At 51.5% G+C, this 27,411-nt stretch overlaps 2 protein-coding genes across 5 annotated transcripts; both read left to right on the plus strand.

The window, feature by feature from the left end:
• The first annotated feature begins 2,630 nt into the window (after nucleotides 1–2,630).
• Nucleotides 2,631–9,228, plus strand: LOC309325990 (zinc finger protein 34-like). 4 transcript variants are annotated; one of them, XM_081834448.1, is made up of 4 exons: nucleotides 2,631–2,752; nucleotides 3,605–3,731; nucleotides 5,641–5,748; nucleotides 8,133–9,228. In XM_081834448.1, exons 1-4 carry the CDS (start codon nucleotides 2,729–2,731, stop codon nucleotides 9,134–9,136), a joined length of 1,263 nt encoding a protein of 420 aa, XP_081690574.1. In that variant the 5' UTR covers nucleotides 2,631–2,728; the 3' UTR covers nucleotides 9,137–9,228. The 4 variants fall into 4 exon arrangements, with proteins under 4 accessions (XP_081690574.1, XP_081690573.1, XP_081690571.1 ...); XM_081834447.1 differs by lacking the exon at nucleotides 2,631–2,752 and adding an exon at nucleotides 2,879–3,067; XM_081834445.1 differs by lacking the exon at nucleotides 2,631–2,752 and having other exon boundaries at nucleotides 2,879–3,731.
• Nucleotides 9,229–12,356: 3,128 nt separating this feature from the next.
• Nucleotides 12,357–23,244, plus strand: LOC309325963 (uncharacterized protein). The gene is made up of 7 exons (XM_081834396.1): nucleotides 12,357–12,492; nucleotides 14,921–15,123; nucleotides 16,769–16,875; nucleotides 18,244–18,372; nucleotides 18,703–18,807; nucleotides 19,155–19,280; nucleotides 21,247–23,244. Exons 3-7 carry the CDS (start codon nucleotides 16,842–16,844, stop codon nucleotides 22,542–22,544), a joined length of 1,692 nt encoding a protein of 563 aa, XP_081690522.1. The 5' UTR covers nucleotides 12,357–12,492; nucleotides 14,921–15,123; nucleotides 16,769–16,841; the 3' UTR covers nucleotides 22,545–23,244.
• Nucleotides 23,245–27,411: the final 4,167 nt, after the last annotated feature.

A 27,411-nucleotide genomic window follows, 5' to 3' on the forward strand; every position in this document is an offset into this window, starting at 1 on the left:
AGGATCACTTCTTCACTTCAGAGCCTGGCTCCAAGATCCAACCCACCTCTTCCACTTCTTCCCTGTTCTCATAGTACCCCTAAGAACCCAGCCCTTCTTCATGTGCCACCCCCAGCGGAAGTCAGGAGAGTGGCGACACAAGAAGGGGCCTTTTCTGTGGATTCGATCCCCAAGAGCTACATGTTCCTGCATTGCAGGGGGTGGGACTAGACAATCTCAGGGTCCCTTCCCAATGTACAAGTCTATGATTCTGTGATATCTTAGGTGTTGTGTGAAAACATTCCTCTTCTCCCAGGCCTTCAGCTATCTTTTGTTTGTTATGCAAAACAAAACTTTTTAATTTTTTTGAAATAATTTTTATTTGGTTTTAAAAGTATGAAATTATAACAATACAGCCAAACACATCCATATTTAAAGATTCCTCCTTCCCACCTTCCTAGTACGTTTCCGAGCACAATTCAAAGTGTTGGTGCTGACCTTTCAAGCCCTAAATGGCCGCAGTCCTGTATACCTGAAGGAGCATCTCCACCTCCATCGTTGAGCCCGGACACTGAGGTCCAGCTCCGAGGGCCTTCTGGCGGTTCCCTCCCTGCGAGAAGCCAAGTTACAGGGAACCAGGCAGAGGGCCTTCTCGGTAGTGGCACCCGCCCTGTGGAATGCCCTCCCGTCACATGTCAAGGAAATATCCGACTTTTAGAAGACATCTGAAGGCAGCCCTGTTTAGGGAAGCTTTTAATGTTTAACAGACCACTGTATATTAATACTTTGTTGGAAGCCTCCCAGAGTGGCTGGGGAAACCCAGCCAGGTGTGCGGGGTATAAATAATAAATTATTATTATTATTATTATTATTATTATTATTATTATTATTATTATTATTATTATTATTTCCCTCCATGGGTCCTACGGTCAACCTTATCAACTGCATATTATTCAGTAATACATGTTTTATGTCACTCCATTTTCTCTATAGTATATATGGTATTTTACACTGGGGAAGGCATTGTTTTTGTTTGTTGCCATGATAGGCATTTTTGGGTTTTCACTTTGTAAACTGCGCTGTGATCTGCGGATGAAGGGCGGTATAGAAACTCAGTAAATAATAATACAATAGGAGTCGAGATAGACTGCCTCTGCTGCTGAAGGTTCCACTCTGAAGAACATAAGAGGCCGCTGGATCAGGCCTGTGGCCCATTGAGTCCAGCATCCTGTTCTCACAGGGACCGACCAGAGACCCTATTATGGGAAACCCTCAAACAGAACCCAAGTACTGCCTGCAGTTTCCACCAAATTCAGAAGCACATCAATTTGGAACCGGTTCAGAGTCAATGGGACAAGGTTGGGTTTTGGGCCATTTACTTGTCATCCTGGTTTGGGTGTCGATTACTCAGTTTGGGGGAAGGCACAGAATGGATTCACAGCACAAGACTGGCACCAGTTTGGAGTCAATAGGTGGATTATTTTGGCATTTACCTGTATCAACTGCTCAGTTTAGGGGACATGGAGTTCGCATTACAAATGGCCACTAAACTTTGGCATCAGGTTGGGAGAATCCGAAATTTCGGACTAATGGAGCTGTATTCTTTTGGGAATTATGGGGTTGGAACTACCTAAATCATATAGAAATTTATTTGTGTCTGCTACTACAGAAGCAAGAATGTTGCTTGTCCCAAAATGGAAAGAAGCAGAGGTCCCAGCAAAGGAAGAAGGAATACAAAAAACTTCAGGAATATGCAGAAATGGCGAAACTTGCTGGAAGAATAATAAATCGAGATAAACTTTTTATAAAAGAATGGAAATGGTTTATTGGATATTTACAGATAAATTGCAAACAGATAAAAACATTAGCAGGATTATTGTATTAACCTGCAGTTATATTTAAAGTAGATAAACAAGTGAGCAAATTAAATGAATTTGGATATGCAGTAGAGAGATAAATTTCCTTAATTTTACTAAATTTTTCCTTAATTTATACATTTCCTTAATTTTCCTAACATTTCAAAACTCCCCCCCCCTTTCTGCGGTTCCTTAAAGTTATTTAATATATACATTTCCTTAATTTTCCTAACATTTCAGAACTTCCCCCTATTTCTGCGGTTCCTTAGTTATATTATATATAATAACTTTAAGGAACCGCAGAAAGGGGGAAGTCAAGTTTTGAAATGTTACAATGACTGTAAAATTAAGGAAATGTATCAACCTGAAAAGTGTTTGTTTTTAAATTAAAAATGTAGCTGTACTGAGACGCATCACGGCCTCTGATCCCCGCGGGGAGCCCTCTCCACGAATTTGCCTAATCCTTTGGAAGCCCCCTCCCCTCCCCTCCCCGGCCCCCCATTGTTCTGTCGGGGGTCCCGCGCCCCCTCTCTCCTGTCCCCCGGGCTTTGTTCTCGATTTGGAGAGGCGGCGAGGCTCGGCGCGGCTCCGGGGAGAGGGAGGCTGCCTTCCAGCCCGCCGTGCGCCCCGGGAGCCTGGACGGCGGGGACGGGAAGGAGGGCGCTTTGCGGGGCGCGGGGCGCCGTCCCGTCGCCGCCTCTCCCAGCAGCCCGGCAGGTAGGGGAGGGCGCGGAGGGGCGCACGGCGCGGAGCTCGGCGTCTCCGCCAGGCCCCGGCTCGACGGGGCGGGATAAGAAGGCGGCGCCGGCTCGCAGCGCCTCCCCGAGCGCCCTTTGCACTCCGACCGGCGGAAGCGGAGGCTACGCGGCTGCGGCCGCCCAGCCTGGCCGGGGATGGCGGCGCCGGCGGGGCGCCAGGTACCGGCAGCCCTCGAGGCGAGGCGCCCGCGCCGTCCAGGGACCGCGCCCGCCCGGCCCGGGAGGCGTTGCCGCCCCAGCTCTTGCCGCTGCTGGAGAGCCTCCGAGCCCCGGGAGGCTGCGCTGGGGGATGCGGGAGCCGAGGGGGCGCCCGCGGGGGAAGGGAAGGGGAACCCCCTCCTCTGCAGCGGGGCCCGAGGGCCTTGATCCAGAGGGGCCGTGGCGCTCCAGCGTCTCCTCCGGTGGAGAGCGGGCGACCTTCTGTTGGGGGGCAGCAGGGGTGCCAAATGGATTAAAATATTGGGGGGTGACCAGGTAAGCCCCACTCCAGGACAGATGGATTTCTTAGCCTAGGGAGTTACTGAGATTGAGGCCTGTCTGAGCTCTGGGCTCCTAATCTATGGGGAAGCCACTCTGCCCATGCTCAGGAGCACCATTTCCTTTATCTTTGGCCCCTCTTGTTCACTGTTGCTTTCCTTGCTCTGGGGCCGAAGCCCAGCACGGAGAACAAGGCAGGGTCCAGAATCCAGTTACAAGGGAGGAGACTCTGACTAAACCTTTTGAAGGCCAGACCAGAAGGGACCAGAAGGGGAGGTGCTGGACTCCCCTTCCTTGGGGGCTTTTAAGCAGAGGTTGGGTGGCCATCCCTGCATGCTTGTGGAGATTCCTGCCTTGCAGCAGGTTGGTCTGTATGACCCTCAGGGTCCCTTCCACCTGTACAGGGGTTGTGTCAAGAGGTTCCACAGCCCCCGACCCTGTGTGTTCCAGGGGGCCTGTGAACCCCCCTTGTGTCTTGTGATGGAAAGAGATTTCTCTAAGGAGTCAGGTCCCCCTTTTCTTTCTTTCTCTCAGCTTCCAGTGACCTTTGAGGACGTGGCCGTCTATTTCTCCCCAGAGGAGTGGCCACTGTTGACGGACTGGCAGAGGGACCTCTATTACGATGTCATGCAGGGCAACTTTGAGCTGGTGGCTTCACTGGGTGAGCATCTTGGGGGCAAAGGGTCTTCAGGGCCCCACAGCCAGCGTTAGAAACTCAGATATATAAGCTGGTCGCCAAATGGCACATTGACTGTGGGTGGAATGTCTAGGGGCCATTCCCCACCCCCTATGAAATCTATTATTATTATTATTATTCATTTAATTTCTATACCACTTTATATTTGAAAGAAAAACAACCTCAAAGCAGTTTTACAACCCATTAAAACATTGAGCATAAAACAAATTCACGCTTCGAGGAAATTGTTTCCAATTCTTCTCTAAGTGACATTTTGCTTTCCCCATACTGTCGTACCTTGGAAGCCGAACGGAATCTGTTCCAGAAGTCTGTTTGACTTCCAAAACGTTTGGAAACCAAAGCGCCGCTTCCGATTGGCTGCAGGAGGAAGCTGCGTCGGATGTTGGGGTTCCAAAGAGCCTTTGCAAACCTGAACACTCAATTCTGGGTTTGTGATGTTCGGGAGCCAAAACGTTCGAGTCGCAAGGTGTTCGGGATCCAAGGTACAACTGTATTTATTTACCTAAATTTATAAAGCTGCCCTATAGCAGGCGCTCTAGGAAGCCAGCGTGGAGCAGTGGTTAGAGTTTCGGACGAGGACCTGAGTTTGAATCCCCACCAGGCCATGAAGCTCTCCCTGGGTAATGCTGGAGCCAAAACAAAAACAAAGGGGCCATACTCTGTTTTTATTTGCTGATTACATACATTTTATTGTTATTTTAAACAATGCTAAAACAACATAGAATAAAAATAAACATGAGAACATAAAAAAGAGACAGGCATACTACATAACTATAAGATTCACAGTTTCAATTCTATAGAGTTTAATCTAACACAGTGGTACCTCGGGATGCGAACATGATACGTTCTGGAGCCCCGTTCGCATCCAGAAGCAAATGTAACTAGCGACGGCACATCTGTGCACCTGCGCGACGCTTTTCGCCGCTTCTGTGCATGTGTGTGACGTCATTTTGAGTGTCTGCACATGCGCGAGCGGCGAAACCTGGAAGTAATGCGCTCTGTTACTTCCGCGTTGCCGCAGAGCACAACTCGAACACGCACAACATGAAGCATATTCAATGCAAGGTATGACTGTATGTAGATATTATTATCCAAGTAGATATATATTTATTTTTAACCTTGCTATGTTTTGTATAAATGTGCTCCAATGTGAGGTTGAGAGGGAGTAACTGGCCCAAGGTCACATTGAGCTTCATGGCTGAGTGGGAATTTGAACCCTGGTCTCTGTCTCCCGGGCCCCAGTCTGACGCTCTAACCACTGCTCCACACTGGCTGCCTTATGAACAAGGAACATGGGAGGAAGTCCCTTACTGGCCAAAGTGCAAACCCATCTGCAAAATGGGAATGGCAGTGACTTACTTCAGAGGAGCTGGGCGTTGAAGGAAATAACATTTGAAAAGAGTGAGATAAGTCAACGGCCTTATAGCTATTGGAACTGGGATTCCCGCAAGAGGTTTTGGGGCCTGATGTTCACAACAGGTGTAAAGTGGTACCTCGGAAGTCGGACGGAATCTGCTCCAGAAATTCGTTCAACTTCCGAAAACATTCAGAAACCAAGGCGCAGCTTCTGATTGGCTGCAGGAAGCTCCTGCCCTGCCTCAGAGGTGAACGGAGGGCAGAGCGACTGGTTCTGTCCCCCTGGGGCACTGCAGGGCATCACAGCTATGATGTAGTGAGTGCAGCAGAATGGAAGGCGAGAGGAAGGGGGCTCCGAATTCTGGCCTCGCACAGGGTGCCCCTGGAATTTGAAAGACCAAAGGCTACCCACGCCAGGAGCTCCTGCACGCCTCGGAAAGGCAGGCTCTCCTTTTGTCCGTTCTCCTGCTGCTAGCAAAGGCCGACTTTTCTTTCTTTGCTGTCTGTCTGCACACAGGAGCTGTTCCTCCCAGACCGGAGCTTCTGTCCCGGATTGAGCGAGGGGAAGAGCCGAGCATTGTGGGTCGCCCTGGGCAAGGGGACAGAGACGCCCAGGGGAGTGCCGGTGAGTATAGAATCCGAGAATTGTGCGGCTAGAAGGGACCCCCGGGGTGCCTGCAAAGAAGGAATCTCAGCTGAAGAAATCCTGAGACAGATGTCCAACCAAGAGGGCCAGATTCAGACTTTAGAGGCCATAATAATAATAATAATAATTTATTTATACCCATCTGACTGGGTTGCCCCCACCACTCTGGGCGGCTCCCAACAAAATATTAAAAACACGATAAAACATCAAACATCAAAAACTTCCCTAAACAGGGCTGCCTTCAGATGTCTTCTAAAAGTCAGATAATTGCTTATTTCCTTGACATCTGATGCGAGGGTGTTCCACATGGTGGGTGCCACCACCGAGAAGGCCCTCTGCCTGGTTCCCTGTAACTTGGCTTCTCGCAGGGAGAGAACCACCAGAGGCCCTCAGAGGTGCACCTCAGTGTCCGGGCAGAATGACGGGGGTGGAGACGCTCCTTCAGGTAGACTGGGCCGAGGCCATTTAGGGCTTTAAAGGTCAGCACCAACACTTTGAATTGTGCCTGGAAACACACTGGGAGCCAATGTAGGTCTTTCTCGGCAGCTGCTCCCAGTCACCAGTCTAGCTGCCGCATTCTGGATTAGTTGCAGTTTCCGGGTCAAGCAGTAGTTGAAGCAGGAGATAACCAGAGCATGCACCACTCTGGCGAGACAGTCTGTGGGCAGGTAAGGTCTCAGCCGGTGTACCAGATAAGACTGGCAGACAGCTGCCCTGGACACAGAATGGATCTGTGCCTCCATGGACAACTGTGAATCCAAAATGACCCCCAGGCTGCATACCTGGGAGCCCCCATACAGATCTCATTCAACTTACAAATGATAATAAACTGTAAAATAAAACTGTATTTTTCAAAATGAAACAAAACCTACAATAGGATGAAAAACAATGTTTGTTTTGCTATACTTCCACCAGGGGCAGGCAACCTAAGGCCCAGGGTCCGGATCTGGCCCAATCGCCTTCTCAATCTGGCCTGTGGATGGTCTGGGAATCATCGTGTTTTTACATGAGTAGAATGTGTGCTTTTATTTAAAATGCATCGCTGTGGTGCATAGGAATTCCTTCATTATTTTTTCCCCAAAATATAGTCCGGCCCCCCAGAAGGTCTGAGGGACGATGGACCGGCCCATGGCTGAAAAAGGTTGCTGACTCCTGATCTACTTTATTTATATTTGGAAAAATATCTCTTCCTTTTTCTAATTGCTCAGATCCCGAAAACTAATCTTCGGTCATATACCTGCTTCTATTCTTAGTAGAGATCTAGGCACCCGGCCTGTCCTGTGGCAGAGTTGCTTCTGTTGGGATTTTTAATAGACTTCAAGTGAGAACGCTAACGCTCCACTGAGCAATTTGTGACCATTGATGTTAGAAATCTGGCAGTGGAAATTTTCCGTGGTGCCTCCCTTTACCTTGATGTCCTAAGCAGGTGCTCATTTTGCTTCATTTTGGCAACCAACCTCTCTTTTAAAACCCTCCAATGAATCAGAGAATCGTTGCGCTGGAAAAGCAGCCGGAGTGCTGGGCTGGATGGGCCAATGTTCCACCCTCCAACCTTTCTCCTGGGAAATAGGGACATTCCCTTCTGCGGCAGGAAGCCTTCTCCTGCGTTTGATCTTGTGACGCACCCAGGCGTTGTCCTGGACTCAGAGGCATCGGTCACCTTGAGCTAAGGACAACCTCACCTCCCTCGCAGGAGTGTTGTAAAGAAAACATGTGTGAGGGAAGGGATCATTTACAACACCTTCCACAAATCAATGGAATGAAGAAAAGCCCATCAGGAAAATCATCATCATCATCAAAACACTGGGAATATTCAGGAACATACCAGAGAGTAAATCTTACTGAACTCATTGGGATTGCAGTGTAAGGATGCCCAGTCTTGACCCCATTACCTGGGAGTCAGCTCCATTAAAAACAGTGGGATTACTTCTGAGCAAACAGAGCAGTTCCAGAGGAATAAACACTCCCTGCGTTTCCTCAGAAATGTCTGGCTGCGGAAGCAACGCAGTGAAAGAATTTAAAGTAGATAGGTGACCTTTTCCTTCAAAATTGTAGGGAGGGTTTCTTATGCCAACTTCACCCTTCATTCAGTGCAGGGATTTTATTATTGGTATAAACAGAACTCTATTTTTGCACCTACACACACCACTTTTAGAGCGGGTCGAAAAAGGAAAAACGGGACATTTCTAGGATCAAATCAGAATCTGGAGCAGCTTCTGTAATTCTGGGACCGTTCCTGGAAAACCAGGACACTTGGAGGGTATGTGGTGGCCTGATCCAGCAGGTTCTCCTTATGTAGGTTTTATGTATTCGACTCCATTCCCAGACCTGGGTTTTGCACCTTCTCCTCCTTCTTCCCGCAGGAGAGTCGAGCATGAACTGGCAGGCGATGAAAGAGGAGCTGAGGGGGGACTGGAACCCGCCTGCCTCCCCTCCCTGGTCCCTCTCGGGACCCCAGTTCCTTTCCCTCCAAGAGCTGTGTCCCACGTGGTGCCGGGTGGAGCTGACGAACATCCGGAGCCTTGCCCAAGAGGGGCCTCTGGAGACGGGCGCGCTGCAGGAGCCCCAGCTGCTGATCTGTGGCGACTGCGGGAGGAGCTTTGAGGACGGGGGCTCCCTGGCGGACCACCAGGCCACCCACGAGGAGCAGAAAGGCCCCTTCGCCTGCTCTTCCTGCGGGAAGCTCTTCCTCTACCGCCTCAACCTCCTCACCCACAAGAAGCACCAGGCGAAGGCTCAGCTTGCCTGTGCCCCCTGCGGCCTCCGCTTCTGCCTCAAGGGGGACCTCCTGCGCCACCGGGCCAGCCACGCGGCCAAGGAACTCTACCCTTGCGGCACTTGCGGCGAGGTCTTCCAGCGCAAGGCCCACCTGCTGGCCCACGAGGCAGTGGAGCATGCTGGAAGGGCAGGCTGCGACTGCCCCGAGTGCGGGGAGGCTGTGGGTGGGGAGGCGGAGCTCGCGCAGCACCTGGCGGCGCACCACGAGGAGCGCCGCCCCTTCGCCTGCGCCTTGTGCCCAGAGACCTTCAGCTGGAAGGAGGGCCTGCGGCTGCACCAGCGGTCGCACGCCCAGGAGGGGGGCCACCGCTGCCCAGACTGCGGGAAGAGCTTCAGCCGCCGCGGGAACCTCCTGACCCACCAGCGCCTCCACACCGGGGACCTGCCCTTTGCCTGCTCCGAGTGCGGCCGCGCTTTCCCCACCAACGTCGCCCTTGTGGCTCACAGCAAGATGCACCTCCGGGGCAAGACTTTCGCCTGCCAGCAGTGCGGCGGCTGCTTCCGCTCGCGGGACAAGCTCCTCCAGCACCAGATACACCACAACGGGCGGCTGGAGGAGGACGGGGTCAAGGAGGAGGGAGAGGCGTAATGCCCCAGTTCTGCCTGTAGGTGGAGCAAGTCAGACTCCTCCTCTCTCTCCATTATCTCGGACTCGTCATAAATCTGTTTTTCAAAAACGCACCTTGACTGGTTTGTTTTGTTTGTTGTCTCTGCCTCCTACCATCTTTTTTTAAAAAAAAATATTCATTTTTTCCCCCCATTCATTACATACATCTCAAATTCTTAACATTTTCTATATAATCCTCCCTCCCTCCCTTCCAGGGCTTCCCCCAACATCCGCTTCTGGTTCATTTCTCTTTTCACCCACTTTGCTGTCTCCTAACAGAAAAAAATTATTAATAACAACATCAAGCCGAAAAACATAAAAATAGAAGTAAATACACCATAATATTTCACTATCTTCTAAACATTTTCTAATACTAATAATGTAAATGTTTATTTAAATCCTGCCAGCAAGTCTTTTGACTTTCTTTGTTTCTGCAAATATGGTTCCCATTCTTTTTCACTGTTGTCTCTTTCTCTTCATCTGTCTGTCATTTTTGCCAAGTCTGCACAGTTCATCAACTTCTCTTGCCAGTGTTCTTTAGCTGGTACTTCTCCGGCCTTCCAATTTTGTGCAATCAACATTTTTGCTGATGTAGCGGCATTCGGCTTCCCGCCTTCTTGCCAAGCCCCAGGTTCACCTCTGTGAAGTGGCTGAGGATGAGAGAAGGCAGGGACTGGCTGCCAAGGTCACGCCCAGGGAGCTCCATGGCCAAGTGGCCAGATTTGAACCCTGCTCTCTCCCAGGTCCCAGGCCGACACCCTGGAGCACAGTATCACACCACCTTGCATGTTCACCTGAGGTCCTGGGGGGGCTGGGTGGGGCCTGGCAGGGGGAAGGTGGGGCCCAGAGATGCAGAGAGCCTTGTGCCCACCAAACACCTCCAGGGGTGATCACATTTCCTCTTTATGCACCCCAAGGTGTATTGCAACTTCACCCTTCCAAGGCGAGCGTTCTGGGCAGCTGTGGAGGGGGCCTCTTTGTGCCTTTTTGCTCCCTTGGGGAAAACGTGTGATATCACAGGGGAAATCTGTAATCATAAAAGAACCCACTGCTGCCTTCCCCAGCACTTCTAATATTGGATAGCTTTAGCTTACTTGGGAATCAAAGGTTTTGTGTGTCTTTTGCAGGGAATGCCTACTGTTTCTCGTGCATTTTGCGATCCCTCGGGAGCCAAGTGCCAAAGGGAAGACTTGGGCCAATTTCGTAGAAACTTAAGAGTTGGGACACCCAGGGTCATCTAGTCCAACCCCTGTCATGCAGGACTCTCACGCAAAGCATCCCTGACGGATGGCCATCCAACCTCTGTCTAAAAAGCTCCAGTGGAAGAGAGCCCACCATTTTCCGAGGCAGACCGTTCCACCGGCAGAAAGAGCTTCCTCCTGCTGTTTAGTTGGAATCTCCTTTCTTGTGATTTTAATCCAGCGGTTCTCCACCTGTGGGTCCCCAGATGTTGTTGGACTACAACTCCCACCATCCCTGAGCTCTGGCCTTGCTAGCTAGGGGTGATGGGAGTTGTAGTCCAAGAACATCTGGGAACCCACAGGTGGAGAACCGCTGATCCATTGGTTCAGGGTCCTGCTCTCTGGAGCGGCAGAAAGCAGGCTTGCTCCATTTTCCAGGCGACAGCCCTTCAGACGGGTGTGCAAACTTGAATATTTTTTGGGGGGGGGCCGAAGGGACCCCAGCCCTTAGGACTTGACTCCTATGCCATCAGATATTTGAAGAGGGCTATCGAGAGAATTGCAACTCTTCCAGGAGATAAATGGAGAAGAGAACCTGTTCTTGGACCAGCTGTGTCCTGGGGTTGTAGTCCAGCCCCATTTAGAGGGTGACCCCTGGAACAGACCCTGCGCCCCCATCAAATACCCAGGTGTGCTGGAAAACCTGTCCCCTTACCCTGGCCCAGTGTCATAAAAATATAGAGACAGGCAAGCCCATCTTACTGGATGGAGGGAGTTGGGACCTGGACCACGTGCAGCTAAATTCTTTTTCAGGTGTTAGGAGAGAAATCGGCTCAGCCCTGTTCCCAGGGGGTTTTCTGACTCAAATCGGGAGAGAATGCTACCGAAAGGAGCTCAGTTACTGCCAGAAGAAGTGGGGATTATTGTTATTATTTTCAAAGCCCCGCACCCATGTCTTGAAAGGTAAGCCCACCCCCACCCAAACATTCTGAGATGCTTTCTAACCCAAGGAAAATTGATTAAATCTTTAGGGTGGCATTGTCGCCTGACCTCCCCAAATGCTGAAACGAGCCTGGCCTGAACATTTCGGCTCTGCCCTGTGTTTCATATGAGTAGACTGCGCAGTGTTTTTCTCTGCTGCAGCGCAAAACTCAAAACTGAAAAAGCTTTCACCCTGCAAGGAGCTGCTGATGTTTCGATTGCCCTTTTCGAAACCTTTCCCAACTCTTCAGTATCCCTTTGGGAGTGAGGTGAACAGAACTGTCATTCCAAACTGGGGTTGTGCCATAGATTTTGTGTAATGGGCATTATGGGTATTGGGGGTTTTGAATTTTTTTTTTTTGGGGGGGGGGGGAGATCCATGATCATCGTCCAGCTACAGAGTTAGGTTTGTGCATAAATGGCGGTCCTCAGCCCCCAAGGGAGTCTATAGGGAAGGAGGTGCTTTTCAGGGATGTGGGGCATAAACTACTCGGGGTTTCAAAGGGTAATTTGAGCACCTTGAATTGGGACCCCAAAACAAACTGGCTGTTGCGTGATTTACACCACCAACCCCACCGAATAATCTGTACTTTGGAGCAGCAGAAGTTTCCGCTTCCAGGGCAGCCCCACGCAGAGCCCATGGCAGCGGTCCAGTCGGCAGCTGAGCAGGGCAGGGACTTAATGGGGCCAATTGCCTCTGTCCCCCAGAGATCACCCATCAGGTGCATCTCCATCATCCCTCCCCACTGGGCCATGCGGAGCCCCCCTCCCCGTCTGGGTGGGGGCCAATTCCCTGCCAGGGGGAGGCGTTGCTTGGGAGGGGGGCTCCCACCCGCACCCAGGAAATCGGGGGCGGGGGTCTGCAGCAGCCCCAGGCAGGCCAGGGGACCGGGGAGGGGGAGAGTTGGGTGCTGCTCTCGCCGCTCCCCCCGCCCTCTCCAGACCCCTCCCCCCGCCCTCGCCGGCGCGGGGGCTGCCGGGAGTTGTAGTCTTCTCCCCGCCCACAACAAAGGCAGGCAGAGCCCGAGGGGCACCAGCCGGAGTGCCGGGCGCGCGCGCGCGGAGGGGCCCAGGCACAGCCAGCTGCTCCCCGCCCTCCTCCTCTCGCCGGCCCGGCTCCCCCCGCGCCCCCTTGGCGGGGAGGCCGCCCCCCACGCCTTCTCCTCGGCAGGCCAGGTAAGCCCCCCCCCCGCCGCCAGCGATGCTTCTGCCCCCCCTTTTGCAATAAAAGCCCCTTGCGAAACCCCCACGCAGCAGGGGCGCATGCAAAGGGGGCGCAGGAAGGAGCGCGGCTGCCCTGCTCTGCAAGAGGGATCGGGCCCAAGGGGGCGCAGCCTCTTCTGTCTCCGCCGCCCGCCCCGTCGGGCGATGCCCGCCTTGCCCGCTCCAAGAGCCCCCCCCCAAAAAAACCCCTCTGGGTTCAGGGCTGGTCTGACCCAGCTCGGCCCCGATTCCGAGGACCAGATTTCCTGCCCATATAGCACATTGGAGGGGGGCGGTGATTTGGCACCTGAGGACGAGAGGGCTGCTGGGCATGTGCAGAGTGCCACTCGCGCACTCCTGGGAAGCCTCCACCCAACTTCGACTGGACTTAGCCGTCCAGGGGGTCCTTTCCCTTTCCCTTATTATGTGTGGGGTGCAGCACAAGTGACTTGGGGGGTGGAATTTCCGCGGACACAGCCTTGCTTGTTTGCAGAAATGGAAAGCGATGGACCTAAATAGGCATGCCCTAAACGGAGGGAGACTAGGGCAGGAGGCCAAAATGCCAGTGGGCAACGAGCTGCCTATTAATGGGAAGCCCAGAAATGGGTCCCAAGGAAAACAGTATTTTCCTATTGTACCCCATTATCTGGTTATTCAGAGCTAGACTGCCCCTGGGCATGGAGGTTCTGCCACCACAGGAGAACTTGCATATGGAGAGCCTTGAAGCTGGATCAGGCCAAAGGGGGACCCATAGAGCCCAGCCTCCTCTTCTCACAGCGCCCAGCCAGATGCAGGATCCGAATACACCCCACTGATCTCCAGAGTTCCCCCGTTGGTTGTGGGGCCGCAGCACGCTGCCTTGGGAGGTCAGAGGCCTGGATGGGCTGTGTCTGGGGCAAAGGGTCTCTGCCTTGGTGTCCCTGCATAACAGCAGGCGGGTTGGGAAAGGGAGGCGAGGGCCGGGCTGTTCTCGAAAGTGCGGAGGCTGCCTGGAGGCAGGGAATAAGTGGAGGTGGAGGTGGAGCGAGAGAGAGAGATTTTGTGGGGAGATGGCTCTCAGTTGTGGCTTGAAGGACTGACATGGAGGAGTCTCTTGCTAGTGCGTGGCTCTACGAGGCAGCAGGGCTTCTGAATGCCCAGAATATTCTTGTGCTCGGATCCTGCTAGCAGGTTTCCCATTTGGAGGACTCCCTGGTCCTGAATGGGGCAACTGTGCCCCTGAAGGACCAGGTGTGCAGCCTGGGAGTCATTCTGGACTCACAGCTGCCCATGGAGGTGCAGGGCAGTTCTGTGTTCAGGGCAGCTCTGTCTTGTACACAGGCTGAGACCCCCCCTGCCCGCAGACTGTCTCGCCAGAGTGGCGCATGCTCTGGTTATCTCCCGCTTGGACTACTGCAATGCGCTCTACGTGGGGCTACCTTTGAAGGTGACTCGGAAACTACAACTAATCCAGAATGCGGCAGCTAGACTGGTGACTGGGGGCGGCCGCCGAGACCACATAACACTGGTCCTGAAAGATCTACATTAGCCCCCAATACGTTTCTGAGCACAGTTCAAAGTGTTGGTGCTGACCTTTAAAGCCCTAAATGGCCTTGGTCCAGTATACCTGATGGAGCATCTCCACCTCCATTGTTCTGCCCGGACACTGAGGTCCAGCTCCGAGGGCCTTCTGGCGGTTCCCTCCCTGTGAGAAGTGAAGCTACAGGGAACCAGGCAGAGGGCCTTCTCGGTGGTGGCACCCACCCTGTGGAATGCCCTCCCATCAGATGTCAAGGAAATAAAGAACTATCTGGCTTTTAGAAGACATCTGAAGGCAGCTCGGTTTAGGAAAGTTTTTAATGTGTGACATTTTAATGTATTTTTAATCTTTGTTGGAAGCCGCTCAGAGTGGCTGGGGAAACTCAGCCAGATGGGCGGGGTACAAGGGGTACAAATAATATGTTGTTGTTGTTGTTGTTGTTGTTGTTGTTGTTGTTGTTGTTGTTGTTATTTGGGCATCTGGTCAGCCACTGAGAGAACAGGATGCTGGGTTCACTGGGCCTGATTCAGCAGATGCTTGTCTTATGATTTCGAAAACTTAGCACAAAGGATTGCAATCATTTCGCAAATGAAGCAGTTACAATAACAATAATAAAAAAGCTACTTTCCTCTAATTCTCCTCTTCCTTATAATGTGGCTGGCCAAACTTAGTCCTAAAGAGTTGGGAGGGGCCCAAGCCTCACCTAGTCCAATGTTTTTATTTTGTATTTTTATGCTGTGAACTGCCCTCAAATCTTCAGATGAAAGGTTGTGTACAAATCAAACAAATAAATTTGCTTCCCCCTTTCCCAAACTGCAGGCAGTCGCAGGCCTGATGTACAATTCCTTCCTTCCTTCTTCCTCCTGTTTCTCCTCATCACAGGGATGGAGCTCTGCGCATGTTCAGTGAAGCCACATCAGGCAACGCGGTGATGGGAGCAACAAGGGCCCCAGTGATGTGGTCCAGAGAGCGCTGGGCGGCCACCCCCACACCGTGTGGGGCTTAGCGTTGTGGTGCGTTGACGTTGTGCGCAAGGCAAGTTGGCTCTTCGAGGCTGTGAGTTCCATGTCTCTTGTTCCCCTTTGGTGAGTCCTGAGCGCTGTGGAATCACAGAATTGTATGGCTGGAAGCGACCCCAGGGTCCTCTATGGAGGGATGTGGATAGGGAGGCTAAGAGAGGGTATATTTGTTAGATATTATCCTTCCTTGCTCTCGTTTGTGAGTTCAGCACAGTGCGCCCCTGTGCAGCTTAAGAAGGGAAGCTTAGATAGGTTAGTTTTAGCCTTTTCGTTTAAGTACCGTATTTTTTGCTCTATAAGACTCACTTTTTCCCTCCTAAAAAGTAATGGGAAATGTGTGTGCGTCTTATGGAGCGAATGCAGGCTGCTCAGCTATCCCAGAAGCCAGAACAGCAAGAGGGATCGCTGCTTTCGCTGCGCAGCGATCCCTCTTGCTGTTCTGGCTTCTGAGATTCAGAATATTTTTTTTCTTGTTTTCCTCCTCCCAAAACTAGGTGTGTCTTATGGTCTGGTGCGTCTTATAGAGCGAAAAATACGGTAATCCAGGATGCTTTAAGGCAGACAATCGCAGTCGGTCCATCATTTGAAAAATAAAGACTTCAGAGCTGTCTGTCCCCAAAATATTAACCAGGCATTCTGTTTTGGTGACTCCAACCTTGGTTTAAGGAGCCATTTGGCACCTAGTTTCTAATACTGATTCACTCACTCGGAATACAGAACCAGATACAGCAGCTATGTTCATGCAGGCTTAAAATGGTCATTCAGTTACAAAGACTTACTTTAGTCTAGCTTAACATGGTCTCTGAGCATTGGAACTCAGACTTGCAGACGTCCTTCATATTTCCCGCAGAGTTTTCTCTAGCAAACATGCAGGAAAACTCTGAGAGCTTCAGCTCCTATCACATGCCTGTCTGGGGAACATAGAAATATCATTTCCCCAAAGCCTTTCGCTTTTTTACACATCAACCACATATGGAAGAATGGCCCCTCTATCTGCTTACATTTCCAGCATTTTCTACATCTTGGCTAGTTCATTTGGTGTTAAATGTCACCTGTACATCATTTTGAAATACAGTGGTACCTCGCAAGACGAATGCCTTGCAAGACGAAAAACGCGCAAGACGAAAGAGTTTTCCGTTTTTTGAGTCGTTCCGCAAGACGAATTTCGCTATGGGCTTGCTTTGCAAGACTAAACGTTTGTTTTGTTTCCTTTTTCTTAAAGCCGCTAAGCCGTTAAGCTGTTAATAGCCACTAAGCTGTTAATAGCCGCTAAGCCGCTAAGCCGCTAATAGCCGCTAAGCTGCTAATAGCCGTGCTTCGCAAGACGAAAAAACCGCAAGATGAAGAGACTCGCGGAACGGATTAATTTCGTCTTGCGAGGCACCACTATAATTTCCTCTAAGTGTATAAAAAGCAGTAAACTTCATATCCTTTCCCCATAACTTCTCCATGGAAGCCCTCTCCAAATTATGACCCAAGTCTTTAGGCTATTGTAGCGTGGTTTATTTAACCATTTCATCTTTAGCACCCCATTCTAGTAACATGTACATTATAGAAATCAATTTTCCACTACTCTCAAGCAGCCCCATCTTCTGAAATGTTCTGTCATGTTGTTGTTATTTATTGTTTGGAATTTGGGGTTTATTGGAATGACATGCAAGCATAGAAATATAATAAATCAAATCAAATTCCCTCCCTTCCTCTTGGGCAGGTGGTGTTGATGTGAAGCCCCCATTAGCCGTTGGAGCAGACCGAGAGGGGAGGCCACCCCCCCAGGAGAGGAGATGGAGGACAACAGTCTGGAGCCCCCCAGCCCCGGTCAGTAATGGGGAGACATTCCTCCTGAGCCCTCTGTGAGTCGCAGGAGCCCAGCTTGCCGGGGGCAGAGATGCAGAACGGGGCCTAAACACACTCCCTGTTCAGTCTGATTAATACCTTCCTAGGGAGATCCAAGATTATTTGATTGATTTGTAGGTCGCTCTTCCACCATGAGCCCAAGGCGGCTTACAGCAAACAGCCCCAACCTCCAAATGTAGAGCAATGGAAATGCAAATATGCAAAATGCGGAACGTTTTGGCAAATCCAAAAATGAGCAACCCCCCCCCCCCAACAACCCAGCAATTTGGCCAACGCAGAATAAATTCAGTATTGCAGAAAAGAAATGAATATAGGTTTGGAATCATAGAAGGGACTCCAAGGGTCCAGCCCATTGCAATGCAGGAATCTCAGCTAAAGCATCCAAGACGGACAGCCATTCAAACTCTCTTGAAAAAACTCCAAGGAAGGAGAGTTCACCACTTCCCAAGGGAGACCGTTCCACTGCCAAACATCTCTTAACTGTTGGAAAGTTCTTTCTCTTGTTTCGTCGGAATCTCCTTTCTTGTAACTTGAAGCTACGGGTTCGAGTCCTACCCTCCAGAGCAGGAGAAAACAAACTTCCCTGTGACAGACCTTGAGATATTTGAAGATAGCAACACATCTCCTCTCAGTCTCCTCTTTTCCAGGTTGAACATCCCAAGCTCCTTCAGTACATGAATACAGTGGTACCTCAGGTTACATACGCTTCAGATTACATATGCTTCAGGTTACAGACTCCACTAACCCAGAAATAGTACCTCAGGTTAAGAACTTTGCTTCAGGATGAGAACAGAAATGGTGCTCTGGAGGCGTGGCAGCAGCAGGAGGCCCCATTAGCTAAAGTGGTGCTTCAGGTTAAGAACAGTTTCAGGTTAAGAACGGACCTCCGGAACGAATTAAGTACTTAACCCGAGGTACCACTGTACATGGGAAACAAGAATTAACTGACAATAAAGGTTCTAGCACAATGCAGCTCAGAGGGGGTGGGGGTGGGGGTGGCACAGACCTGGCTCCCATATCCTTAGTCCAGAGGAGGCTGACAGCAGCAAAAGGCAAATGTTGGAGAGGGAAATGATTAACTGTTTATTCGGAGACAGGGCTCCTCACATCTCTGAAAAGGTGAGGGTTGTTTTGCCTTTAGAACGGCAACTTAGGGATAAGTTTAATTCTTCTGGTGAAGAAACTCTGCCCCCCCCCACTACCACAACGGAAGGCCTGGTTTCAATAACTGTGGAATGCATTTTATTTTGTCATGTGTATCTTGGGGGGTTTCTTGGTAATGGCTTCGGCTGCACATATAAATTAATATAATATTCTTCCTCCTTGCAGCTGCCGGCTGGGCTGCTCCCTCGGGACGCAAAGTGGTGGTGAAGGTGGAGCCTGAGGAGGAGCTGCGCATCGGGTGCCCCCAGGACCCGGCGGAGGCAGAGAGAGAGCCACTTCCTGACTCCCCGGCAGGTGAGAGGGGCTGGTGTTCCTCCCTGGGGAGCAGGTGGAGGGGTGCATGATGCAGCCCCCTAGGACACCCAGCGCAAAGTGAGGGCCCCCCTGGAGTTGGCTATGGGTGGCCGCTGGCCCCTTTGCACTCCTAAGCTTGAAGGTTCCCACACCTTCTCTGAGCTACTAAGAACAGCAGTTGCTGTCTTAGCAAACTCATCAGCAGGCGTCTTTTGGGGCGCAAGCCCCCCTTGTTCAGAACTGTGTGTCAGAGGCAGAGGTCTGTGCCCCCCAAGAGGGCACCTGGCCAGAGCAGTAAATGAGACTCCTGGATTTTCTCTCCTCTTTCAGGGATCAAGCCAGAAGTGGCCATCAAGATGGAGCCAGAGGACGACTCGTATGCAGAAGAGCCTTGGGACTACAGCGGCGGGGAATCCGGCGACGACACGGACTCCTGTGAGTCCAGGAAGCCTGTGCTGCTTTTGGCGTGAGGGGCAAGGTGTCTGTGGTGGGAGGCGGGCTATTATAAGCCTCTTTGGGGCAGCTGGGTCTCTGCCCCACAGCCCGTTTGTGGCCGTGAGGAAGGCTGTCAAGGCGCATGGCCAAGCCTCGCAGGCTGGCCGATTTGGGGGTGCTTCTGTCGGGGCAGAGGGGCTCCCGGATGCTGCAGCCCCTTGCCTCACAGAACCAAAGGGTTGGAGAGTTGGAAGGGGACCCTGAGGGTCATCTAGTCTAACCCGCTGCAGTGCAGGAATGGCAGCTGAAGAATCCCTGACGAATCCTCTCTCTCTCCCTCCATACAGCCGACATCCGACCTGACGTTATTGTGAAGATGGAGCCAGAGGAGGAGGAGGAGGAGGAGGAAGACGACTTTGTGTCCCCCCCAGGAGAGATGGGAGCAGGAGCAACCCATGGTACCCTTCTCATGGGTGAGTTCTGCGACTCTCCCATCTTAGCTGAAGGAGAAGTGCAGGAGTGTCGGGGGGCAGGCGTGTCAATTAGGTCTTCTTTGTTATTTTTTTATTATGTGTCTGATGATGATGATGATAATAATAATAATAAATTTTTATTTATACCCCACCCTTCCCTGTTCAAATACCGGGCTCAGGGCAGCTAACAACAAATTTAAAACACTTAATTATAAAAGCAGCATAAAATACAATATGAAAACCTGAAGAACAATAAAATGCAAAAATCAATTTAAGGGAAATAAGCATTAGATAATCCCCAGGGCTAGCTGGCTGAATTGGTCCTACTTGGGCAAGCGAGGAGACCAGGGGAGAATTAGCTGTGGGGTCTCAGAGCAGGTGATCTTCATAAAAGGGGAGGGAAGAGAAGGGAAATAAAAGATCAGGCTGAATTCAAATTAAAGGCCAGGCAGAATAGCTCTGTCTTACAGGCCCGACGGCTATCCCGGACGGCTTTTGAAGGCAGGCGGGGGGGAGCAAAGTCTTTGCTCCCCCCTGCCTGCCTTCCCGGGAGAGCAGAGAAACGCGCGTTTCTCCGCTTTCCCGGATGGCTTTTGAAGGTCCTGGACCTCTTCTGAAGGCTGGCGGGGGGCGAAAGTCTTTGCTCCCCCCTGCCTGCCTTGCCGGGAGAGCGGAGAAACGCGCGTTTCTCCGCTTTCCCGGACGGCTTTTGAAGGTCCTGGACCTCTTCTGAAGGCTGGCGGGTGGCGAAAGTCTTTGCTCCCCCCTGCCTGCCTTGCCGGGAGAGCGGAGAAACGCGCGTTTCTCCGCTTTCCTGGACGGCTTTTGAAGGTCCTGGACCTCTTCTGAAGGCTGGCGGGGGGCGAAAGTCTTTGCTCCCCCCCGCCTGCCTTCCCGGGGGCTTTAAAATCGCCCCGGGACAGCGGAGAAGTCCGCTGTCTGGGGAGATCTTAAAATGCTGGTGGGCGGCAGCACTGCCGCCCACCAGCATTTTAAAAAACCCTGGGACAGCGGAGAAGTCCTCTGCTGTCCCGGGGTTTTTTAAAATGCTGGGGGTGGGAAGAAAAGCCCTTGTTTCCCCCCCCCCCCAGCCTTCAGAAGAGGTCGGGGGACAGACTGTCCCCGGACCTGCTCTGAAGGCAGTTTCCATAGGAACGCATTAATTGATTTTCAATGCATTCCTATGGGAAACCGTGCTTCGCAAGACGAAAAACTCGCAAGACGAAAAAACTTGCGGAACGAATTAATTTCCTCTTGCGAGGCACCACTGTACACTGTTGAATTTATCTTAATGCCACCAGTGTTTTCAAGTGTACACAATTTCCCCCCTATATATTCAATAAGCGTTTTATAATCTTCTCTAAACATATGTTCTTCTTGTTATCTTATTCTATATGTTAAATCTGCAGGCTGTGCATATTCTGTCAGCTTAAGTTGCCATTCTTCTTTGGTTGGGACCTCGCTCGTTTCCCATTTTGGGGCCAACAAAATACGGGCCGCAGTAGTGGCATACAGAAATAACCTTTTTGGACACATGGGAATTTCCGTCTGAATTATCCCCAATGAAAAGGACTCTGCTATTTTTGGGAAAGTCCTTTTAAACATTTTATCGCTTAAAATTCCTGATAGAGGATAAGGATCCAGAGATTACGCTAAGGGAGGCCAAATTTTGCGCGGCTGCCATAAAACTCAGCGAACAAGCTGTGCTATTACAAAGACTAAGGCCTCAGATGCAAACACTAGATAATATTTTAGAGACTAAGACCTAAACCACATTTCTAATGGCTGTCATATTCGTATTGTTTATTGTTATATTCGATTGTTAATTCAAACTTAATTCTATTGTGTTTTAATGTTTGCTTAGTACGGTATGTGAAGCTGGTCTGGGACCGTAATAAATTTCATTTCATTTCAAAGCTCTTGTCTTGTCTTCTGATGCCTTGCCATTTCCCTTCCTCACCACCAGATGGCGACATCCAGCCGAGTCGGAGGAGAGCGGAAGCAGCCGCCGCCTCCTCCCAGAGTGTCCACAGCGGCAAGGGCAGTGGCAGCCAGTGGGCGAAGCAGGCTGGTACGGAGCAGAAGAAACTGCCTGCCCCCGGAGGCTCCGGCAGCCCTCGGGAGAAGCCCCGTCCTCGGACCCCGCCGGACCCTGCCGGCACCCCCGAGGGAGCGCGGCGCCCCAAGAGCCACGCGGCCTGCGACCGCCCCTTCGCCTGCAGCATGTGTGGCAAGCGGTTCCAGCACCGGGGCAACCTGGTGACGCACCTGCGGGTGCACACGGGCGAGAAGCCCTTCCCGTGCTCCGAGTGTGGGAAGAGCTTCAGCCAGAAGGGGGACCTGATGCGCCACCTGCGCATTCACACGGGCGAGAAGCCCTTCGAGTGCACCGTGTGTGGCAAGAGCTTCTGCTCCAAGCAGACCTTTGTGCTGCACCAGCGCATCCACACGGGCGAGAAGCCCTACTCGTGCGCCGACTGCGGCAAGGCCTTCAACCGCAAGGCCAACTTCGTCACGCACCAGAAGATCCACCGCGGTGAGCGGCCCTTCGTCTGCGGCGAGTGCGGGAAGGGCTTCTGCGCCAAGAAGACCTTCATCCTCCACCAGAAGATCCACGTGGGGGACCGGCCCTTCGGCTGCGCTGAGTGCGGCAAGAGCTTCAGCCGCAACGGGGACCTGACCCGCCACCAGCGCATCCACACGGGCGAGCGGCCCTTTGCCTGTGGCGAGTGCGGCAAGTGCTTCAGCCACAACGGGGAGCTGATCAAGCACCAGCGCATCCACACGGGCGAGAAGCCCTTTGAGTGCACGGCCTGCGGCAAGAGCTTCAACCGCAAGAGCACCCTCATCACCCACCAGCGCATCCACACGGGCGAGCGGCCCTTCGTCTGTGGCGAGTGCGGCAAGACCTTCAACCTCAAGACCACCCTCATGAAGCACCGGCGCATCCACACCGGCGAGAGGCCCTTCACCTGCCTCGAGTGTGGAAAGAGCTTCAAGTACAAGGGGAACCTGAGGACACACCACCTCACCCACACGGTTGAGCGCGTCTACCCCTGTACCGAGTGTGGCGCCGTCTTCGGGCAGCGCAAGGAGCTCAAGGCGCACCAGGCGGCGCACGCCGAGAGCCGGCTTCTGCCGTGCTACGGAGACGACGGGGGTAACCTGAACCCCTTCCTGCAGGTGCACCCTCTGCTGCTCTCCTGCTCGCCCATGGAGACCCTGGCGAAATTCAAACAGGAGGCGGGCTTCACAGACCCTTAGCGGGACCCGGGAAGAGGCAGAGAGAGAAGGGGCTGTTTTAATTTATCGGTTAAGCGCGCAACCGGAAGACCTCCTGGCCCCAGAGATCTCCCAGGGGTTGGCGCCCAAAGATGGGCGGACAAACGGAGCAGAGGAAACTTTCCTCTTTTGTGGGGCACCCGGGCCGTGGGTCTGCAAATGTTGGCTGTGGGCCACGACTTCAGGACAAAGCTATAACTGCAGGCCATGCCCCAGCGGACTGACAGCTGTCTGTTAACGTCTTCCTCGCAGTAGCAAATTGCAGCTTGGTTGGTTCCCAAACTCTCGGAGAGTTCGGGAGCAGCGATGCACTTGCCCCTTGGGGGAAGCAGAGGGCGGGGTAGGGGGGCTTTTGCTTTGGCCGGTGGTTTTATTGGGGGCGGGGGGAAGAGGAGGGTGTGTGTGAATCGGGACGATAAATTGATAGGCTCGTTTGAAGTCCAGGTTAGTTTTCAATTATAGGAGATGCCGGTGAAGATGGCATGATCAAATTCGTTGATGTTTTTTAATAGCTCGAAATGCTAGGCTTGAGGCTTCAAGGAAATGTTTGTTGGAAGATTAAAGTGGTGGTTGAAGGACAAGCAGTAGAGTGAGTGAAAAAGTAGCAAAAACTCCCCTCTTCCCCCCTCCCCTGGTACAGTTTTTGAGATAGCTGAAAGCAAATAAACCAATGATGATGAAATCGGAAGTGGCTGAATGTGACTGCTTGGGAAATGGCCTCTGTTTGGACCCTGCGGGGGGTGGGCAAGAGAGTCTTGATCCAGGGGCGCTCTAGGGGCTCTAAAATTTAGAAACTGAGTTACAGAGCTGGAAGGGGCACCCCAGGAGCATCTAGTCCAACCCCATGCAATGCAGGAATCCCGGTTCAAGAATCGCTGGTGGGTGGTGGAGAGTCCAGCACTTTCCAGTGTCGAAAAGCTCTCGCTGCCAGAAAGTTTTTCCCAGTGTTTAGTTGGAATCTCCTTTATTGCAAGTTTATTCCATTGTTGGTCCTGCAACCATAGAATCATAGAGTTGGAAGAGACCACAAGTGCCATCGAGTCCAACCCCCATCGAGTCCAACCCCAGTGGGGCACTCCGGCCGAGAAATGGGGCTGCCCAGCCGCCTGATGTTTTATTTTCTTTTGAACCCAAAAGTTATCTGCTAGTAACAGTTTTGATTTCAGGTTGCACAGGCCAAGGAAACGGGGTTTGCAGCTCCTGGTTGGTGGCACCTGCCAACCCCTCTTTCGCCTGTGGGGTGAATGGTGTTTTGTTTTTGTTTTTGTTTTTTTACCAACCACCAAAATGGAAACAGTGAAACCCCCCAGGAGGCTGATACAGTGGTGCCCCGCAAGACGAACGCCTCGCAAGACGAAAATGTTTTCCGTTTTTCGAGGCACTTCGCAAGACGAATTTCCCTATGGGCTTGCTTCGCAAGACGAAAACGTCTTGCGAGTCTTGCGATTTTTTTCACTTTTTTCTCCCTTTTTCTAAGCCGCTAATAGCCACTTAGCCGCTAAGCCGCTAATAGCGCTAATCCGCTAAGCTGTCAATGGGCTTGCTTCGCAAGACGAAATAACCGCTAGACGAAGAGAATCGCGGAACGGATTCTTTTCGTCTTGCGAGGCACCACTGTACTTTGGGTATGCAATATTCAATAATATACATATTCAATAATATTCCATAATAACATATTCAAATCAGCCATATGTACTCTTCTATATACCTTAACACCTCTCCTTCCACAAGGTTTATTTAACTTTTAACATTTTAATTGCCCCAAATTGTTCAAACCTACTCAAATAATTCAATATCTTCTCAAACCAATCCTCCTCTTTCTCACTGACCTTAAACCCTTTCATTCTATGTATCTTCACAGTTAGGTATTCAAAAATTATAATATTATTCAGTTTTCCCCTCCATTGGTTCACCCCTAGCTCTTCTGCATTTTTCCAGTTACTCGCTATAACCTGTCTGGCTGTAGTTACCATCAGTATTACCAATTTGCATTCCTCTTTTGTTTTTAACTCTGTTCTACTCAAGCTAATAGAAACCATTAATTTAGATATTTCCACCTTCCTTCCCACAATTCCCAATATTTCTATACCAATCTGTTTCCAAAATTCATTAAGTAACGGACTATCCCACCACATATGACTGTATGTTCCCATCACTCCACATTTCCTTCAGCAATTCTTACTTCCAGATTTTGTAATATGATACATGTCAGGGAACTGCCATCGGAGCCAGAGGGAGAGGGAGGGCTCCAGAGGGATTCCGGAGAGCGTCCCGGGATGGGGAGAAGCAGCCCATCTTCTGGGGAAGGAAATCAGCGTAGCAGCAGTGGAGAAGGGGGGCAGATGGGGGAATTGGCGAGGCGGTCCCATGACTCCTTGCCAGGGACCAGCGGGGAGAGTAAGGGTCCTCCGCTGCCCACACCCTCCTTGCGCAGAAGGCTTTCGCGCAGAGAGAGTAGGAGGAGACTAGGCGTCAAAGAGCTTGTTTGCTGGAAGAAGTTCAAGAAACGCCCACTGACGGATTCTGCCAGTGATTGAGACAGCCACGGGTGAGTGGCTGTCCGGACGGAAAAGGTTCACTCAGGCAACCCAGCCAGGTGTGGTGCCGGTTTACGCACGAGCAACCCCTAGAACCATTACAATACAGTATAACCTTACCGGTGTATAATACCATTTTTGTACCAGCTTCAACCCCTGTTCCTGGATTATCCTAGAGGTCGCAACAAAGGGTGGTTGTGGAAAGATTCTTTCCCAATCTTCATCTAAAATCTGTTCCTGAGTATCTAACCTCCAATATTCTTTCAAACTTTCCTTTGGTGATCTCCCTGTGGGGTGAATGGTCACCCTCTCACCCTGGTCCCCTGGTCAGCCACTGAATGGGGGACCCACTGAGAAATTCCCATGTGCTTTGCCTTGAGGTTCCCTATCGGAAAGGCACTCAATGAATAAATGCAATATTGTCAGGAGGCGGGTTAATTTGGATGTTGGGAAAACCCATTTCTGGTATGTGTGTGTCTTTGGAAGCTGGGAAGGGCAGAGAAAAGGAAAGAAAAACCTTTATGCAGCACATAGTTAAACCCTGGAACTCCCTGCCGCAAGGGATTTAGGCAGATTTGTGGAGGATTTAGGAGATTTAAACCTGGAGATTTAGGCAGATTCGTGGAGGGCCTTCAGAGGACAGCCTTGCCGTGCACCAGAAGGGCAAGGAGAAACAAGCTGCGCCACCTCCCAGGCAGGGCCCCCACCCAGAGCTCGTGAGGCTGAGCACAGGCCTTATCAGGGTGGAACACACAACGTATCTCAAGGGGCAAACTTGCACTTTTGTAGGTGAAGCGGCTTGGGAGTCTGGCAGGGCTTGGATCTGTGGCTGCAACGTTGGGGCGCAGTCATGACAACGGATTAAATTTGTGGGGTCCGGCTCCTCGTGGGCCCTGCCTCACCCAGTGCTAGCTGTGGGGTGTATATATTTTTGTTTTGGATCCCGGGCGCAGAAGGCAATTCCCAGGTAAGAAGCATCTGTGGGGAATGGCATTCAAGGATGGAGACTGGGCGCAGTTCAAAGAGAGAAGGAAGGAGCTGCCACTACCATGAAGTCCTTGACCCACACCTACTCTAGAACAGACCTATCTGGATCTAGGAACATTGGGACCTCCAGGTTCAGAGGAAGTCTACTTCTTGATGCTGGGGGAGAAACAACAGGAGGGGGCTCTGGGCTTCGTGTCCCCTTGGCGGGTCTCCAAGATGCATCTCATGTAGTAGTCTGGGGTTGTTGTTTTTGCTAAACTCTTTGATTATACAGTCATATCTCGGGTTACAGGTTGCGTTTTTTGGGGGGGTTACGGATGTGCTGAAATCCGGATGTAACCCGTTCCGGTACTTCCAGGTTTCAGCGCGTCCGTATCCTGAAAAAACGGGTTACTTCCAGGTTTTGGAAGTTGCGCATGCGCAGAAGTGTCAAATCGCGCATGTGCAGACACTGTGCTGCAGGTTGTGAACGCTGCGGGTTGCGAATGTGCCTCCCGCATGGATCATGTTCGCAACCCGAGCGTCCACTGTACGCTCCTCGCCTCCATGCTGGCCACTGAGCTGTTTTTACAGCCTGTTGGATCCGAAGGGTTTCTATTGGAAACAGCTTTGCCTGTTTTAACTGAGAAGTGAACACATTTATTTACGAGGTTAAAGAGGGAGCAGGGCTCCTCCAGGGCTGGATTACGTTGATAATTCACACGTCCAGCTAGAGTAATAATAATAATAATAATAATAATAAATTTTATTTATATCCCGCCCTCCCCAGCCGAAGCTGGGCTCAGGGCGGCTAACAACAATCAAAATAATCCAACGATTCTAAAAACATTTCATTATAAAAATTAATTAAAATCAAATTTATGGCAACCAATAAGCAAAATTCTGTGCAGATTGCCAGAGGAGGGGGGTCAGGCTGCGCCCTGACCAAAGGCCTGGTGGAACAGCCGCGGGGCCCTGGTCTCTTGGGACAGAGCGTTCCACCAGGGATCCTGCATGTGTGGCTGGCTGGGTCCAGGCTGCTGTCAGCATACCTGTGGTCAGAGGAGACACGGCGGCCTAGTGGTTAGCGTGTTGGAATAGGACCTGGGAGAGACCAGGGTTCAAATAGACCCACTTCGCCGGGAAGATCCCTGGGTGATCTTGGGGACAACCAGGGCTATTTTTCTAGATAAAGAAATGAATCTCTCCTTTGTTCTCTCCACTGGAGAAGAACCGGAACTAAATTCTGCCAAGTTCCAGCTGGGGGGGGGGAGACCCTGGGGCCAACTCCCAGACTAGCCTACCTCACAGGGGTCTTGTGCGGATAATATGGAGGGTGGGGTCAT

This window comes from Podarcis erhardii (assembly GCF_964252035.2).
Source record: "Podarcis erhardii genome assembly, chromosome: 12".
NCBI classification, from domain to species: Eukaryota; Metazoa; Chordata; class Lepidosauria; order Squamata; family Lacertidae; genus Podarcis; species Podarcis erhardii.